At 48.9% G+C, this 15,897-nt stretch overlaps 1 protein-coding gene across 2 annotated transcripts in view; it reads left to right on the forward strand.

Moving 5' to 3' along the window:
* The window catches only part of PKD1 (polycystin 1, transient receptor potential channel interacting), a 112,563-nt gene that overhangs the window by 43,519 nt on the left and 53,147 nt on the right, over window positions 1–15,897 (forward strand). For both annotated transcript variants that reach the window (XM_080384741.1, XM_080384742.1), the window contains exons 2-4: window positions 11,571–11,642; window positions 12,748–12,819; window positions 14,191–14,360. In XM_080384741.1, the coding sequence (XP_080240867.1) occupies window positions 11,571–11,642; window positions 12,748–12,819; window positions 14,191–14,360 (314 nt within the window). The remainder of the gene's footprint in view (window positions 1–11,570; window positions 11,643–12,747; window positions 12,820–14,190; window positions 14,361–15,897) is intronic.

The following is a 15,897-nucleotide window of genomic DNA, read 5'->3' on the forward strand; positions in this document are numbered from 1 at the left end:
GGGAGCTGCTTAGGCTTGATGCAGAAATTGGTTGTGAGGAGTTGGATGGCTTGTAGTAGGTGAGTCGTTGGGATAAATGGTCATGTTAAAAATCTGTGAGTCATTCTCCTTGCTCTTTGTTAGTGCAAGAAGCAGGCTGCCAAAAGGGAAGGGTTAGTAGCTTTGTGGCCTGTTCCCCCCTTTCCCCAAAACTGGCTCATGTATTGGGTAGGTCCCAGGGCTTCAGAACATCTGGAGAGCCTGTCCCTCACTGAGGAGACTACAGAAAGCAGACATAACATCAAGATTACAAGGAAAACACAAACCGGATTGTGCTGCAGCCGTGGTTTGGCCAGGTCTAGTGTCCTGAACATGCTGCACTTTTCTTTTTGCTCCAGGCTCCCCTGGTTTGTGATTTTCTGTCGCAGGCAGTGGGCTGTGAACTCTGTGGTTGTGCTCAGCATCATTGTTTTCACAGAGCAGCACCATTTATTTTGCACTATTTTTAAACATATCAAGTGCTAATGTGACTGCCCCAAATATCAGAATTTTCTCTCTGGAGAAGAAGAAAATAAGGGGCTCAGCATCTCTCCAGCACAGGCTGTGCTGCAGAATTGCTGGAAGTCATTCTGGGTTGCAAACAAAGCACTGCCAGGCCTGGACCTGGTTGGGTGTTTCTGGTCTTTACTTGTCCTTTTCTCCATGTTGTCTGTATGTAGTTAGCATCCTGTGCCTCGAGCTGAAGGCTGGTGGTGAGAACAGGGAATCTCTTAAATGAAATGTTGTAAAACATATTGGAGATGAAAATCAATTGACAGACAGGGCTAAAATACACACAGAAATGTTTTTCTTAAGAAACCACCCAGGAACTTGGAAACTATCTGGTCTGTTAGAGATTGCTGTTAGCTAAAGGTCAAACAAATTTGTACTGTCAGCTATAAAAAGGAAAGTGTTTGAGGGGGTATTGTCACCTGTGGGAAGTGACTGTCGAGATCTGGCTGCGCGGCCAGCAGTATCTGTTAGGTCGGCTTATCTTTGTGCTGCTCTGACAGCAGGAGGTCTGAAGTGGGGAGCATGCCATGGTCACCCCAGGCTGCTCCTGCATCCAGAGGGATGAAGGACACGGTGAGACTGTCCCACAACTGCCTCATGGCATTTGGCCATGAGATTTTACCTATTGTGTTCTCACACTGGTTTGGATCCAGGCTGCCTTCTTCGTGTCTGCTCTACCTCCATGCATAGGTGGCTTTGGCTGGTAGGTGATGCTACTCCTAAATCAGCAGTCCTTTGTGAACCCCCGTAATGGCCGTGTTTTGCTGCCTTGTGGCTTTGTTTTCCTCTTGTTTGTGTGCTGCTGGTGCTGTGTGGTGCCTGACAACGTACTGACTGTTCTCCCAGTGCGAGAAATGAGAGAAGTTTGTCCCAACTGTTTGAAGAAATTACTTTGGATCTGATACTGCCTTATCCATCTTACTGTCTCTTAGCTGGCTTGCGCTCTGAATTCAGCTAGGAAGTGACATTAAGTTTTTTGCAAATCTCCTCAGGGCATTTCAGATGATCAGGCGGTCCCTGGTTCACAGCTCTTGTGCTGTTTTGATGCCCAAGTTGTTCCACTGTTCCTTTTGGGATACAAAACACAGATGCCCCAGAAGGTTTCCAAGGAACAGGCTATGCAAATATTTTTTCATGCTGTGTCAGTGTTTGCAAACTGGACGTGTGCTTTGGAGAAAACTTCCCTGGAGTTCTCTGCATCTCTTGGCTCCAGCTCCTGTGTCAGCTCAGTGATGTATCGCTGCTATCGGTACAACTGCATCATCCAGAGCCTCCTGCATCCCGTGAACCTTGCCTGTGGGTCCCGTTTGTTGTGTATTGCAGAATTTATGGTGCTGGGGAAAAATAGCGTTGTGGTTTTGTTATTTCTCACAGAGAAATAATATCCCTAGAGGGTAGCTGTCCAAGCAAAGGCTTCGCATTAAAATAAATACAAATAGAATAAATAATAAATAAATACAAATAAAATAATAAAAAACCAGGATCCAGAGATTACCTGCTTCATCCCCTGTCCCAGTGGTGAGTTGATATCAGCACTACCTAAACATTTATTGAAAACCTTTCACTTTCTGTGTGGAAGATTAAGCACTTAGTAGCTCAGCTGTGTAATTCCTAAATTACAGCTTACAGAGGGCTCACTTTTCATGGTAAAATAAAATACTGGGCTCTGAACATGCTGACTTGGGAACACTCTGGGTTTTCAAGCGACCAGAGCTAGGCATTGAAAGAGCTCTGTTTTGGCATGCAGTGTCACGGGACTTGGGGGCTCCCGAGACAGATGCTTTTTTGGGGAAGAAGTGGGTATCTGTGTGGAAAGTGGTTGGATTTGGGCTGCAGGCGGCTGATATGGTCTGCTTGAGCTCTGCCATGTGTGCTGGAAAGATGCTTGGTTTCATTGCATCTTTGGTTTCTTAGCAAACTTTCCATGAAACCTATATTTGCAGGGCTGACATTTAGCTGGATGAAACTGCAGACAGCTTGTTTACGTGCAGCACTAATTATGGACATTAACTTTATTTAAATATTTGGGTTGCTGCTTTCCCAAGCTGAAGGTTTTCCCTGTTCTCATCTTTTAGCATGATGTTGCAGAGGCAGAGCAGGGCTGGGTGATGCCTGATGTTTCAAGCCTTACTTTATGCCACATTATGTCACCTCTTGGCAGTGGAGGGGAGGACCATGTCCAGCAGCAGCTTCGGTCACTCGCTCAGGAGGTTCAGAAGGTGGGACCTGGCATGAAAAGCCTCTCTCATAACAGCGACCATCCCTGTAGCCAGCTCCTTGTCCCACCAGCATGCCTCAGGAAGCTCTTGCTGACCCCCACCAGCACAGGAGGCCCCTGTGACTCCCCTTGTCTTTGGCTTCATTGTTTTGGTGTTGGGAATGAGGAGATGAAGTCAGTTGCAGTCTAAGAATAACTTGTAAAATGAGCTGTGCTGTGGGTCCCTGTGCAGACAGCAGCGCTCTGGTTCCTGGGAGCCTCTTGTGTGAAAAAGCCCTCACCCAGCCCCCCTGGCCGGGGAGGAGAGGGACGGAGCGCATGGTGCCATTGCCTATGATCCAGCCCTGCCAAAACATGACGTCACTCCATGAGGTAACGCGTCCCCTTTGTTCGAGTGGCTTCATCCCTGGTCTGACTTTATAACCATATTTGGGAAAGTCTGTGGAAAGCTGCTGGCTGTGGGGATCCGAGGAGCCGCTCCTTGAGCCTCAGCTGCACTGCAGCCAGCTCCCACCTGGAGAGTGGGGATGCCCTGGCTGTGGTTGGGGTGCCCTGGCCATGGTTAGGATGCCCTGGCTGCGGTTGGGATGCCATGAGTGGGATACCCTGGTCATGGTGGGGATGCTCTGGTTGTGGTTGGGATGCCCTGGCTGCGGTTGGTCACCCTGGATGGGATGCCCTGGTTGTGGTAGGGATGCTCTGGCTGTAGTTGGGATGCCCTGGCTGCAGTTGGGTCACCCTGGATGGGATGCTCTGGTTGTCGTTGGGATGCCCTGGCTGCAGTTGGTCACCCTGGATGGGATGCCCTGGTTGTGGTGGGGATGCCCTGGCCATGGTGGGGATGCCTTGGCCGTGGTTGGGATGCCCTGGCTGTGCATCCAGCAGGCACGTGCAGCCTCACCTCTTCTGTCTGCTCTGGGGATGGAGCACAGGCACAGGAGCAGAGGTACTGTGGGTGAGCAGCAGCTGCCGTGTCACTTGGGGTGTCCCGAGCTCTCAGCTCAGTCTTGTGCAGGGCTCAGGGCTCAGTCTTTCCTATGCTTCTTGAAGCACAGGCTTGGGCAGCCCCTTTTCCTCAGCTGCCAGCAGGGACACCCGCTACTCAGCTTCAACCCTGAGCTCACCCGCTCTGCTGAGAGCAGAGTGTTTTACGCTGCCCTGTGTGCAGCCTCCAGCCTCTCAGCGGGGTCGTGAAGAACTGACCCCAACCCAGCAAGACGAGTAAGATTTACTGCTGCAGATCTTAGGGTCACATTGTGGTGATGCTCCGGGAGAGGCTTGTGGCAGGACGAGGCGAGGCGGTGAGGTGGGGAAGGAGCATTGCTTCACTGCTGTTGCTCGGAGGGGAACCCACAGAGATGGAGTGATGTGCTTGTGGTCCTGCAGCGAGTCTGCAGCAGAGCTGGGAGTTACCTCTGGGTCTGCTCCATGTGAAACCCACCCGCTTCCTGGCACAGCTGCCTTGCAAGGGCATATGTCAGAGTGCTTTGCAGTTCTCCCAGGAAAGCACAAAGTGTACAGATCACTGCAAAAATGTTTGTATCCTTGCCTTAGATTTTCGTATCAACAATTACGATTTTGCTGTGGGAAGAAAAACATTTAGTTTTTAGATGGATATTTGTGAAAAAGCCTTTTGGGGCAAATTCCTTAGAGAGAGCTAAGACTTGGGCCGGCATTTGAAACTCATAATTTCAAAATGAACAAATAAATTGTCATTGTGCTGTGACAGCCTCAGGGAGATGAGGGTGCTCACTGCTGTCTGCCAGTCTCAGCACGCAGCCCTCTGCTCAGGATTCGCTCTCAGGAGCTGCTGGTGTCTCCCTGAGCCTTTCCCTGGACAGCCCTCCACCTCCTGCATTTGCTCCCTGACAGCCTTGCTGTTCTTTGGGAGCTAATCTCCGCAGGGAGTTCCTAGGCACACGGACAAAGTGCAGCCTCCTCTGGGGTGGGATGCATTGGTTCACAGCAACCCACTACATGGCTCTGGGAAAGAAGGGGGTGAAACCCACCAGCAAAAGGCCCCTCTTCGTGTTCAGCTGCAGCTCTTGGAGGTGATGTGTGGTGGAGCTAGAATCCCTTTGCTTTGGAAAATCCCTGCTTCAATGTGATTGAAACCAGTAGCTGGTGATGAAGATCTCCATATGCTGTTGGCCCCCATCAGTACTGAAAGGCAGAGAGAGCTCATGGTGCAGGAGAGCGGCTGAGGCTGTTCCAGCCTGCCAGCCAGGGTGTCCGTGCATCTCGTGCAGGATGACAGCGTTGCTGCCCGCATTCGGCACACAGAAAAATCTATGGGTTTTTTTCAGATTTTGGTAGCCACTGTGGCAAGAATCTCTGTTCCCCACTATACACACAAGTGCTATTACTTCTACTGTGCTTCCTAGGAGAGGTGCAAGGCAAAAGACAAATTAAAAAAGGAATCAGATCAGCAAAACCCTTTAATTTTTCCTGGGTAAAGCATGCAAAACCACATAGGGTTTTCCCTTCTCTTTTCTGGAAAGTCTGTTATGTACGTCGGGCAGTATCAGCGCAGCACTGCTGCATGGGGCACTGTGCTGCGTTTTATTCCTGGAGACTAGAAAAGCATTTGCCATGGTAACACGTAAGACAGCATTTGGGCTGTGCAGGCGACCTCTTGGGCAGCTTGCTGCTCTGTCAGCGGATAGAAGGCTCTGGAAGCAGTGGGCTTCGTTGTGCCTCATAAGCCATCTCACATGGCCCTCTGTCACTTGTCTTCTCTGGTTGCAAGGTGTGGAACGGTGCAGCCTGGCTTTTGGTGGGGGTGAGAGATGGGAGCATTGCTGGGCATTGGTCAGGGCATTGCTGGGCAGCTGCTGCTGCTGGCAGTGTTTTCTGTGCCTTGGTTTGCTGCTCACTTTGGTTGTTGCATCTCCTCCCTGGTTGCTTGCAAGGCAAAGAACTGCCAGGGACTGAGCACCTTTGTATCCTGAAGGTGAAATTCTGTGAGTATTTTGATAAAGTATGTGGAGTTGAGGTCAGAAAGGGAGAACTGCTCCCACTGGAAGATGTGCTTGGGAAAGAGGGCCAAGGCAGTCTGGGAAAAGCTCTGGAGTCAGAAGTGGGGCAGGGAAGATAAAGAAGTACATTTATTCAGTGTTCACAGTACAGAAAATTAGGCAGTATCCAATGAAGTGATGCCTCTAGCAGGTTTCAACAAACGAAAGAAAGTACTTCTTTTTTAAAGCATGTGAGTTAATGGAGCTTGTTGCTGTGGGCTCTTGTGGAGCCCGGGCTGGCTCAGGAAGGGGAAGACGCCATCAAGGAAGATCCATCTGTTGGTGGCTGTTAAATACAACAGTTCAGTGCAGTCTCTGGCTCTGAAGGTCCTCTGTTGCTGGCTGCCAAGAGCTGGGAGGTGTGCTGGGGAAGGATTGCTCGTGCATCTCACTGAACACCTGGTACGGACCACTACTGGGGATGTGATCTGGGACAGGATGGACCCTTGATCCAGGGGGCAGAGCTGTTCCAATGTCCCTGCAGCCATTCCTGCTGTTAAAACACAGTATCTGGACCAAAATGAGGCCCAGCCCCGTCCCCAGGACTGTTACTGGGGTCACGCAAACATGAGGCAAACTCCATTCCAGGGGGGGTCTGTCCTGGATCAGGGAAGACTGGTTGGTTGGGGAGGCTAGTGGGGAGAGCCCAACCTGCATGACCTACAGGGAGAAAGTGCTTTTCCCCAGAGGACAGTGTCTGTTGCAGATGCTCCATGCACTCACCCTGTGTGTCCTGTCGGGCCAGCCTGGCTCAGGAAGATGGGTTGGAAGATCTCCCTTGCCTACAAGCTGTACCCGGCAGCCTGGAGGGCAGATGCTTTATTCCTCCTGCACTGTTGCAGGTCCCTTAGTGGCCACTGTAGAGGCTCCTGTGCAGACTCTGGGTGGAAATATGACTGTACCCAAGCTGCTGTCTTTACCTAGCACCTCTGGAGCTTAACTGACCCACAAAAATCTTACCTTTTATTGTGGCTTACAGACCTGGAGCTTCTTCTCTACTGAACTGCTGCAACTCTCCCTGAGCCTGCACACAGGCTCCTTTCTGCACAGACGCTCCTCTCTGTCTGTGGATGCTTTTCCCATTACTGTTCTGGCTGGGGTCCATGCACCAAAAGGGCTGGGGAAGGCACAGGCCAGCATTGCCCCCCCTTCCCTTCCCTCCCCTCCTTTTTTGTGAAATGAAGGCAGAGCGGGCCCGCAAATGACATAATGAGAGCATGACATCAGGCTTGGCAGATGGAGGCGTGCTATACTCTGCTCAACATTATATGTTCTGCGGAATTAAGAAAAAAACAGCAGTGCACCAAAAAAAGCCTGTCCACCACAGCGCTGCAGAAATAAACCCTCGGCTGCCCTGAGCTTGCAGCTGTGGGGACGTGGAGCCCATCTGAGCATCAGGAAGGGACAAAGTGGGTAGCAGGCAGCCCTGCTGCTTGCTTCCATCAGCAGCTGCTGGAGGGCAGCAGCTATGTGAGGGCACACCAGTGCTTGATGCTTCTTACCCTCAGAAGTTACCCAACCCCATCTGCAGATCTTGCTGGCAGTGTTTGTGACTGATCCATCCTCATGCTCTTGGTCAGAAAGGCTGCTGTTATCCCTGCGGTACACGTGACTCTGGCAGGGTTCAGTGGTGCACCCAGCATCACACAGGGAGTTGGTAGCAGGGCTAGGATGGAGCTGAAGGCTCCCAAGGCTCGGGCTGACACCCTCGTTACTAAATGTTCCCTTATCCGAAGCTTCACCTTCCCCACATTACTGAATCCACTTCCAGAAGTATTTTTAAATCTTCCTTTGCTAGGCATGTAAGGTGAACATGTCTGCTGCAAGGGGAGCTCCCTGTAAGGCATCTTTTGCACAGTTGTTGTTCTATACCGTAGTGTGGAGAAGTGGGCCAGCTGTCCCAGCCTCCTCTGGCTTACAAGGCTCCGTTTTGCAGGTGTGGAAACTGAGGTAGGATTGAGAAGTTGTGACTTGCCCATAGCTGCCCTCTTCCAGGCAGCACAGGGTGTTCTCAGTATCCCCCATGTCACAGTAAACTAAATTTTTCTTTCTTCTCGTGGAGAGTGCGGCAGTCTGCGTGCACCGTGCATTTCAATGGAGAGCCTTGTTTTCTGCTGGCTTCAGTTCTGCTTTGAACCTGCTATGAATTTCCTCCAGCCCTGGCAGTGGGCTGGGAAAATACAGTCGTGGCAGTTTGTGGCACCAAGAGGCTGAGCTCTGTCCCACAGCCTTTGCGTTGGGTTTTATTGCTCAGTATTTCCTGATTACTTTTTTTTTTCTGCAGCCTAGCTTGGTTCACAGCCATCTTTCCCATGCCAGGAAGGCATAATATGATTTTCCATACAAGTTGGAGAGGGACCAGTGGGAGAAGGCAAGCAGGCGGCTGGCAGCCCAGCTCACTGTCGCGGCTGGAGGTGGCAGGCACTGGCATCCACCGCTGTTCCTTGCTCCTCCAAGCTGTCCTGTCAACAGGAGCTCTGCTTCCTTTGCAGGCTCTGCACCCAGGAGGTCTGGGGAGTTTGAAAGTTGGGAGGTTTTGTACCAGTTTCTCATCAGATCTTGAAGGCAAGGGTAGAAAATAGCGAGGGAATTGGGCTCTGGGTTGTAGGTACCGATGGGCTGCCAGCTAGTGCCTGATCTGAATGGAGTTCAGCAGCATCTGTGGGTGCTGGACAGGAGCTCAGGCTGTGGAAGACAAGAGGGTGGGAGCCAAGGTCTTGAGATCCCTTGAAAGAAAGCACGTGAACTGTAAAGTGACAAAGTGTCAGGGAATAGACAGGGCTTGGTTAATTACTCCAAGGGTTCAGAGCATCTCGCAGGCTCTGAGGCAGCCTCACCTGTGAACTGAGCCCCAGCTTTCTCCTTTGAAGCCCACTGGTGGAGCTTCTCTGCATGCTGGGCTGTGGGTCAGTGTTGGCTTTGGGTGACGGTAGTGGGTACAGGATAGATGTGTGAGCTCAGATGGTATCTGCCAGTATCAGCTTGGGGATATGTGTGCGGAATGGCAGCCCAGCTGTATTATCGGGAGAAGAGGAAAAAGGTGGAGAAGAGGAAAAAGGTGCAGGAGCCCTCTCCAGCCCTTCCACCATGACGCTGTGGAGGCTCACTGGGGCACCCTAGAGACACACATCCAAGTGGCCTGACACCCTCACAAGCTGTCCTGGCCATACAAAGCAGTGCAGTCCTGAGAAAGAGGGTTGAGGGCTGTCACTCATTAGTTTATGGGGCACAGCTCCTGCTGACCTTTCCTGAGCAAAACCTGCTGGCTGAGCCACAGCACCAGGTGTCCTGCACCCTTTGAGTGGATCACTCTTGTTCACCAGGAGCTGCTTCCCCTGAGTGTGCTGCTCAGTAGGCAGTGACATCTAGTGTCAGTCCAACACAGTGTGTAAAAGCGGCACCGCAAGAAATTACTGCCTCTGTTTGCATTTTACCTGTTTGAGGAAGCTGGTGGGAGCAGCAATGCTACTGTGCATCTTCCTGGAGCAGGTACCAGGTCACAGACATCCCTGGTCCTGCTCTTGGGTAGGAATGAAGCTGACTGACCCCTGGGGGTCAAGGATTTGGGGTCTTAGCCTTCACTTACCTGAGTTTAAAAGCTTTCTCTGAGGTGAAATGGAAATAATGATAAGGGATGTTTGTAAAGGGATGGGGAGGCTCCCAGCTATGGACCAGCCCCTCCACGCCTGGCACTTGTGGCAGAGGGATGGAGAAGAGCAGACCTACCCTGCTGGAGTTCTTCACTTTCTACTAGCCAAGCAGCAAAACGGGAGAGATGAAAAGCTGCAGAGAGCTGCAGAGGAGGTGGCTGGGCTTGGGGCTGGGTGTCCCACTACCCTGCACGGCTCAGGTGCCTGCTTGTGCCATCTGTGATGGTGAGAGCTTCACCCTGCCCTGCGTACTCTCTTCTCCATGCAGCCAAGTGGTGCTTTTGGAGAAGCTCTTCAAAATGGCAAAGCCCTGATCTTGTAGCGGAATGGTTTGTTTTGGAGGTCTCTCTTGTCTGGGCAAGGAGTAAGAAGGCATCAGAAGTGAAACACCATTTCCTTCTGGCTTGGGCTTGAGGTGCTGCCTAAAAACCAAAATGGGTTATTTCCAAGTGTTTTAAAGGAGAAGAGAAATAGTTGTACTGGTCTCCCTGTAAGGTAACTGATTGGTGGTCTGATCCTTTCCAAAACTGGTCAAGTAATGCAAGAAGGTGCAGAGTCAGAGGAGCACAATTTACAGAAAATGCTCAAGGAGGAGTGGAGCAGGAGCCTCCCTGAGGAAGGATCTGACCTGGCTGGCAGCAGTCGGGATTCCAGTCCAAGCTATCTTTTGTGTTTGTCTTGCAAGTGGGAGCTGGAAACTGGTTTGGAGGTGACTTTCTTATCCCGTGTGCAGAGTGTGACTCTCATGGGGTCTGCATCACTTCAGCAAAGGATGCTCAGTATTATTTAACTATTGTCCCAGCTACCCTGAGACAAAGGAACACTGGCTGGATTGGGTATTTTTGCTAGCATCCTTTTTTTAAGTGTATTTGTTGAGCTTTTATTTTGCACATTTCTTGGACTTCCTTATTGGTGTTGCTGGTGAACTCTTCTGAATCGACTCTTGGCTTGGCAATGAATTCCCAGTTAGCAAAATCAGGGAAAATAAACCTTTTAAAGAGACATCCATCCCTGTTACTTATCCCCAGTTTCCTGGAATCATACGTAATTTTCCTGCCAGTTTGGCAGAATTCTTTTCATTCGGATAAATTAAGTTTAAATGTCAGATCAAACAAAGAATTAACTGATTAGGGCATAAAAATAAGAGGTAAGACAGCGAGGAGAAATTGTCAGAGATGCTTGCAGGACAAAAGGTGAGAAGGGAGGCGGGCAGGAGAATGTCTGTTGACACAACATGCTGCGGCTGCAGTGAATCCAGCCCTGTCCAATTCCCTGGAGCTCTGCCAGAAATCCTTGAAAGATAACAACCGTTGCATGGGCTCAGAATAAGTATTTTGATGCTGCTAGAAGAAGGTTTTGGCCAAAGGAGGTTCATCTGAAAACAAAGAGTGGAGTTTATTGGGAACAAGTGGCGACCTATCAGGGAAACTTTCACTTCTTAGCTGAGTGACATTTTAAAATTGAAAAAGAGGACATGGGGTGAAAAGAGCTGGACTGGAGGACAGAAACAATTTTATTTTGGATGAATTGAAGGCTATTGGTGTTACAGGGAGTGATCAGAGATTTTTTAGAACAGTGTTACTTTTATAAAGACAATCTAACCTGATTTTAAATGGAAAATATTCTTTGTTACTACTTCTTTCCTTTTAAGCTTTTCCAAACAGAGACAAAAAGATACTTAAAATGTAAAAGTTGAACACATCAGTTGTGTAACTAATGATGAGTTCTTTGGCACTAGAAATGGACTTGGAAGTTCCTCATAAATTTTTCTCTAAGTTAATTACTACTTCAGTCTAAAGTATTTTTTATTACTTCTTTAAACATATATTAGATGAATATTTTTGTCAAAGGATACATCAAACTTAGTAATACATTTGTCATGTCTGTAATTACTCTAGATACACTGCAGAATGGTATGCATATAATGATAGTTCAGATCTTTATCTACACATTATACAAAGCTTTGAGTAGCAAATGCTTTATAGCTGGGAAAGGTGTTTTCTTTGGCGGGGAGAAATGCTGTGCTCCAACACATCAAAACCCTCCAGTCTGGAGTTGGATGGAGTTTGGAGAGAGGCTTTTCTAAGGTCTAGTAATGGAGGAATGACAAAATGAAGTTGAACAAAAACTGAAAATAGTGTTTTCTTTCTCTAGGGATCTTTCCAATAACAAGATCAGTGGTTTAGATGTTCAGATATTCAAAAGCCTGACTTCTCTGGCAAAACTGTAAGTACACATTCCGCCCTTCCAGTCCTCCAGCTCGCCATGCACATTTGAGCTGGTATCTAGAACACATGCTTGTGTTTCACAAGTTAGCCTTGTTCTTGCTTGACCTCATCTGTCGAGCCCCAGACAGATGTGTCCTTGGATTCCTTCCTCAAGGTATTTAGCTGCACAGTCTGGTGATTTGCTTACGGATGTTCAGAGTCAGGGAGGATTTGACCTGCTGTACTGCTAGGTGGAGAGGAGATCAAGGCAAGAGAAGGAGATTTATCACTAAATCTGTGTTAGTACATGGAAAATTATGATAAAGCTGCGGTATCCAAATCCTATCTATCCTGACAAGGAATTAGGTACTGAGTCTGGGGGTCCTTTGAGGAGCCCAGCACTAGTGGGGGACAGACTCCACATCCCACTGCTCTTCTCAGCTTGAGCTGTCCTGTTTTACTAAAGCTTTCCATACTCTGTGTGGGCCAGGAGAAGAGAGCTTTGACCATTAGCAAACGCACTGGTTCACTGCTGATCAAATGAGTTTGCACTGTTACCTGCTGATGGTTCTTAGAGAAGATTAACTGTTTTTTAAAGAAAGACTGGACTGTCAGACTGAAACAGGCACCAATACAGCTAGCACCAAAACCTGCTTTAGTGGTTCCAGCTGAGTAACTGGCAGTCTGGATAGCCTGCCATCTTTACACCTCAAAAATCTAGAAGGAGGACTGATGGAAGGGCTTGGAGCACTGAAATGGGCTTGAGCATGGGAATAGCCTGCCTGGAGAGGTTATAGAATCTCCATCCTTGGAGATACACAAAAGCAGTCTGGACATGGCCCTGGGCATCCTGCTTTAGGTGACCCTGCTTGGGCAGGGGGGTTGGACCAGATGACTTAGACTAGATGACCAGAGGTCCTTCCAACCTCAGCCACACTGTGATTCTGTGACTTAGTGCCTGGCTGGACATTTTTCTATTATATGCATGTGACTTTTGAGACTGAAGGTGCTCAGAAGGTAACTGGAACCCAAGCAGAGCTTGGGACAGAGGTTGATCCTGTGTGTGGGCCAGGAAGTTGTTACCAGCATGATGAACTTTCCTTTTCATTTTACCTCTTTTACAGAGATATAAGCCACAACAAGATTTCTACATTAGAAGATGGAATATTTGATAATTTATTTAATTTAAGTGAAATGTAAGTACATCCTCTTTATTTCCCAGTTCTTTATTGAGACCTTTCCTTGAAACATCTCTTCCTTTCCTGGTGGGGTGGGATATGGTGCCGTCTTGGGGAGATCTGGGTGTGTACCTAACCAAGCAGCTACCTTTTAGACTCTCAAGTTCTTCCTCAAGCTGTGTCCTGCTCCTGGGTCCTGTTGGTGCCCTTCAAGCCTTATCTCTTCCTAGAAATCGCTTCTGTCTCCTGGATACCTCCGACCTCTGCCACTACCTTCTTGGCTTCTCTGCTTCACTCCCACACCAGCCCTGCTGAGGTTCTTTGGCTGTGCTCTGGGTCACACTTACCGTTCCTGTTTGTATGGTCACACCTTGGGACTCTCTGGTCTAATAAAAAGGGCACTGACCTGCAACGCAGGAGGCGCTGACTGAGGTGTCTAAGTCACTTGAAGATGTTCTCCCTAAGTGATCCACGTTCTTAGGCTCATAGTGTTTTTTTACTGAAGTAATTAAAATCTGTGGTGTTAGGTGAAGCGAGCAGAAGCCACATTTCCAGGAGAGATACATGAAGTCACAGCACAGAATGGCAGTTCTGCATCTGAACGAGCCAAAGGATTAACCCCATGCAGTTGCTCTTGGCAAGCAAGAAAAAACCTCAGCCACACATTCTTCCTGAAGACATGACACAAAGGGCATTTTCAGCTCTGCATTTTTGCTTACAAGTGGCACCGAAAAGACACAAAGGATCCAGGCTAGGTCTGAGTGAGTCTGCCCCTGCTGAGGCTGGCTGGCAAAGTGGTGCTTTCAGGATGAAAATCCTGGGTTCAGCCCCTGCGGCAGCCCAGCCCAGCTGGCGTCAGCTAAACAAACAGCTTTCCATCTCTGTCCTGTTCACAGCTGAATGCCAAAGGCTGTAATTTGGATCAAGCTTAGCTGCAATTAAAGTTTCCATCTTTTCATTAGGCTGCCACATGGAAAGATTATCATTGACTTTGCATTTCTTTTTTGACAGATCAATTTTATTCTCTTAGCTATTTTTTAATGGAGCTGTAAATAGTCTCCCTTAGCTGGAGAAGCTGCCATTACATCCAATGGCTGTTAGATGGCAGACTATTTTAAATATAAGATTGTGTCTGTAATTCGCTTCTAATTGCAACAATTATTTGTAGAGTTAAAAAAGTACTTGAAGTACTTGCCTAATTCTAGCCTCTAGAAAAATCACGTTAATTATTGCTTGATTCCCTATTCATTAACCCTCCTCGCAGTTCTTTCTGAAGCATTTCAGTGGAGTGGCACAGATGGGAACAGTGAGGGATCTGCACACTGCTGTAATTAACACCTAGCACATGTCAAATTAATGCCTGAATTTTGTCTGATCTCCCTGTTACAGAAACTTAAGTTGGAATCCATTTGTTTGTGACTGCAAACTTTCCTGGTTGCCCCATTGGGTGGAAGACAGACAAGTGAAAGTTATTCAGGCATCAGATACGAGATGCGCCCACCCCCCTGAGGTGGCAAACCTTTCCCTCTTTGATGTCTTGTTCGTCAATGCTACTTGCGGTAAGGAAACATTGTGGGCTGCCATGGGAGAGATGCCTAAACCAGTGGAAACAATGGTCCCGAAGGCAGCTGGGGATCACATCTAGACCTCTTTAGACCTCAAGCCACCAGTTCTAATCTAATTAAGCAAATAATGGTAGCATATGACTGATGCCTTAAGGATTGAGTTGGTCACACCAGGGCTGAGACCAACAGACTCATTACAGACCAAGCTTCAGGCAGCCATCAGATGACACTAGCTTTGTGACCTCTGGCCTTAGGCTTTTATTCTTTCAGTCCGACTTTAGGCAGTGATAATCTCATTGAAGTTGATGGGACTTGAGGACATGCTAAGTTGAATCTTTGCAGGTGACAGGGCTCCACATCGGGAGTGTTGAATGAATGCTGCCCCCATCTACAGCCCATCGCCTGCTCCGGGTGCTTTCTGACTGCCTTGGCTAGCAGGAAGGTTGGGCAGTGTTTAACAGGAGAGTGGGAAGGGGGAGCCCTAAGAAAACTTATCCTGCCTGGATGCTGAGCTACCTCTGAGTAACAGAGAGGAAGGTAGAGCGAATGCTCCCCCCAGCAGGCAGCAGGCATCTCCTTTAATGCATGATGGGAGGGTGGAGTGATGAGGGCTGTGGGAGCCAGAGCTGGTGGGAGCCAGCTGAGCTGCCTGGTGAGGTGCAGTGCTCCCTGGGGCCAAAGCCCAGGTGGTGGTTGCTCCTCTTTCCTCAGCAAGGTTACCCCAGCCTTGCAGCACCTTGCAGGAATTATCAAGGAGACTAATACCGACACTGTTGTTCCCTTGATAATTAGTTGTTCCCCTCTTGAACTACTTTAAATTAGTGTGGAAACAATAATGGGAGACTGTCTTCTCGGTAATTTAGTGTGATGGGAGTAGGCTGGGGACAGCCTGCCAGCTACTGACAGTTGTTACTGAGCAGCAGGGAATGAAGAAGTACAACCAGGCTGGTGTAAAAAAGCAAAGTAGTTCCCATGCCGTGGTCTTCCTCATGAGATTTTTCTTAAGAAAAGTGGCTCAATGTTTGCAGGAAGGCTGTGAAGAAACCCAGACAATTGGATGGATTTGATATGGGAAGATCACACAAGACTGGAGCTGTTGAGATGTTTGGGGGGAGATGTTGTAGCAACCAGCAGAAACAGAGGAGCAAACATGGCTCGGTTGCGTGGGCAGAATTGGAGAGGAGGCCAGGCAGTCCCAGCTGGGCTGCGGCTGTGCACATGGCGGAGGCCCTGCCTGTGTGTTTGTGGCAGGGAAATGTTGCTCCCCTTGCAAGGCAATGAGCAGGAAATAAAGTCCAGGGAATTAGCTGTTGCTCTGAGACCGAGGCTATTGTGGCTGCCATCGTACATGCCTGCATATCCATGCATATGTGTACTTGTGCTCACTGTAGCCAGGCACATGTTCCCATGAATGCATACATGTGCGTCCTTCTGCACCCCTTAGGTGCAGGCTGTGTGTGGCGTTGCCCTCTTTTCTAGCACCAGATATTGTCTGCAAGTCAGTGGGAAGCTCTTTGCTCTCCCCATGGAG

Source organism: Falco punctatus (assembly GCF_963210335.1).
Source record: "Falco punctatus genome assembly, chromosome: 4".
NCBI lineage: Eukaryota > Metazoa > Chordata > Aves > Falconiformes > Falconidae > Falco > Falco punctatus.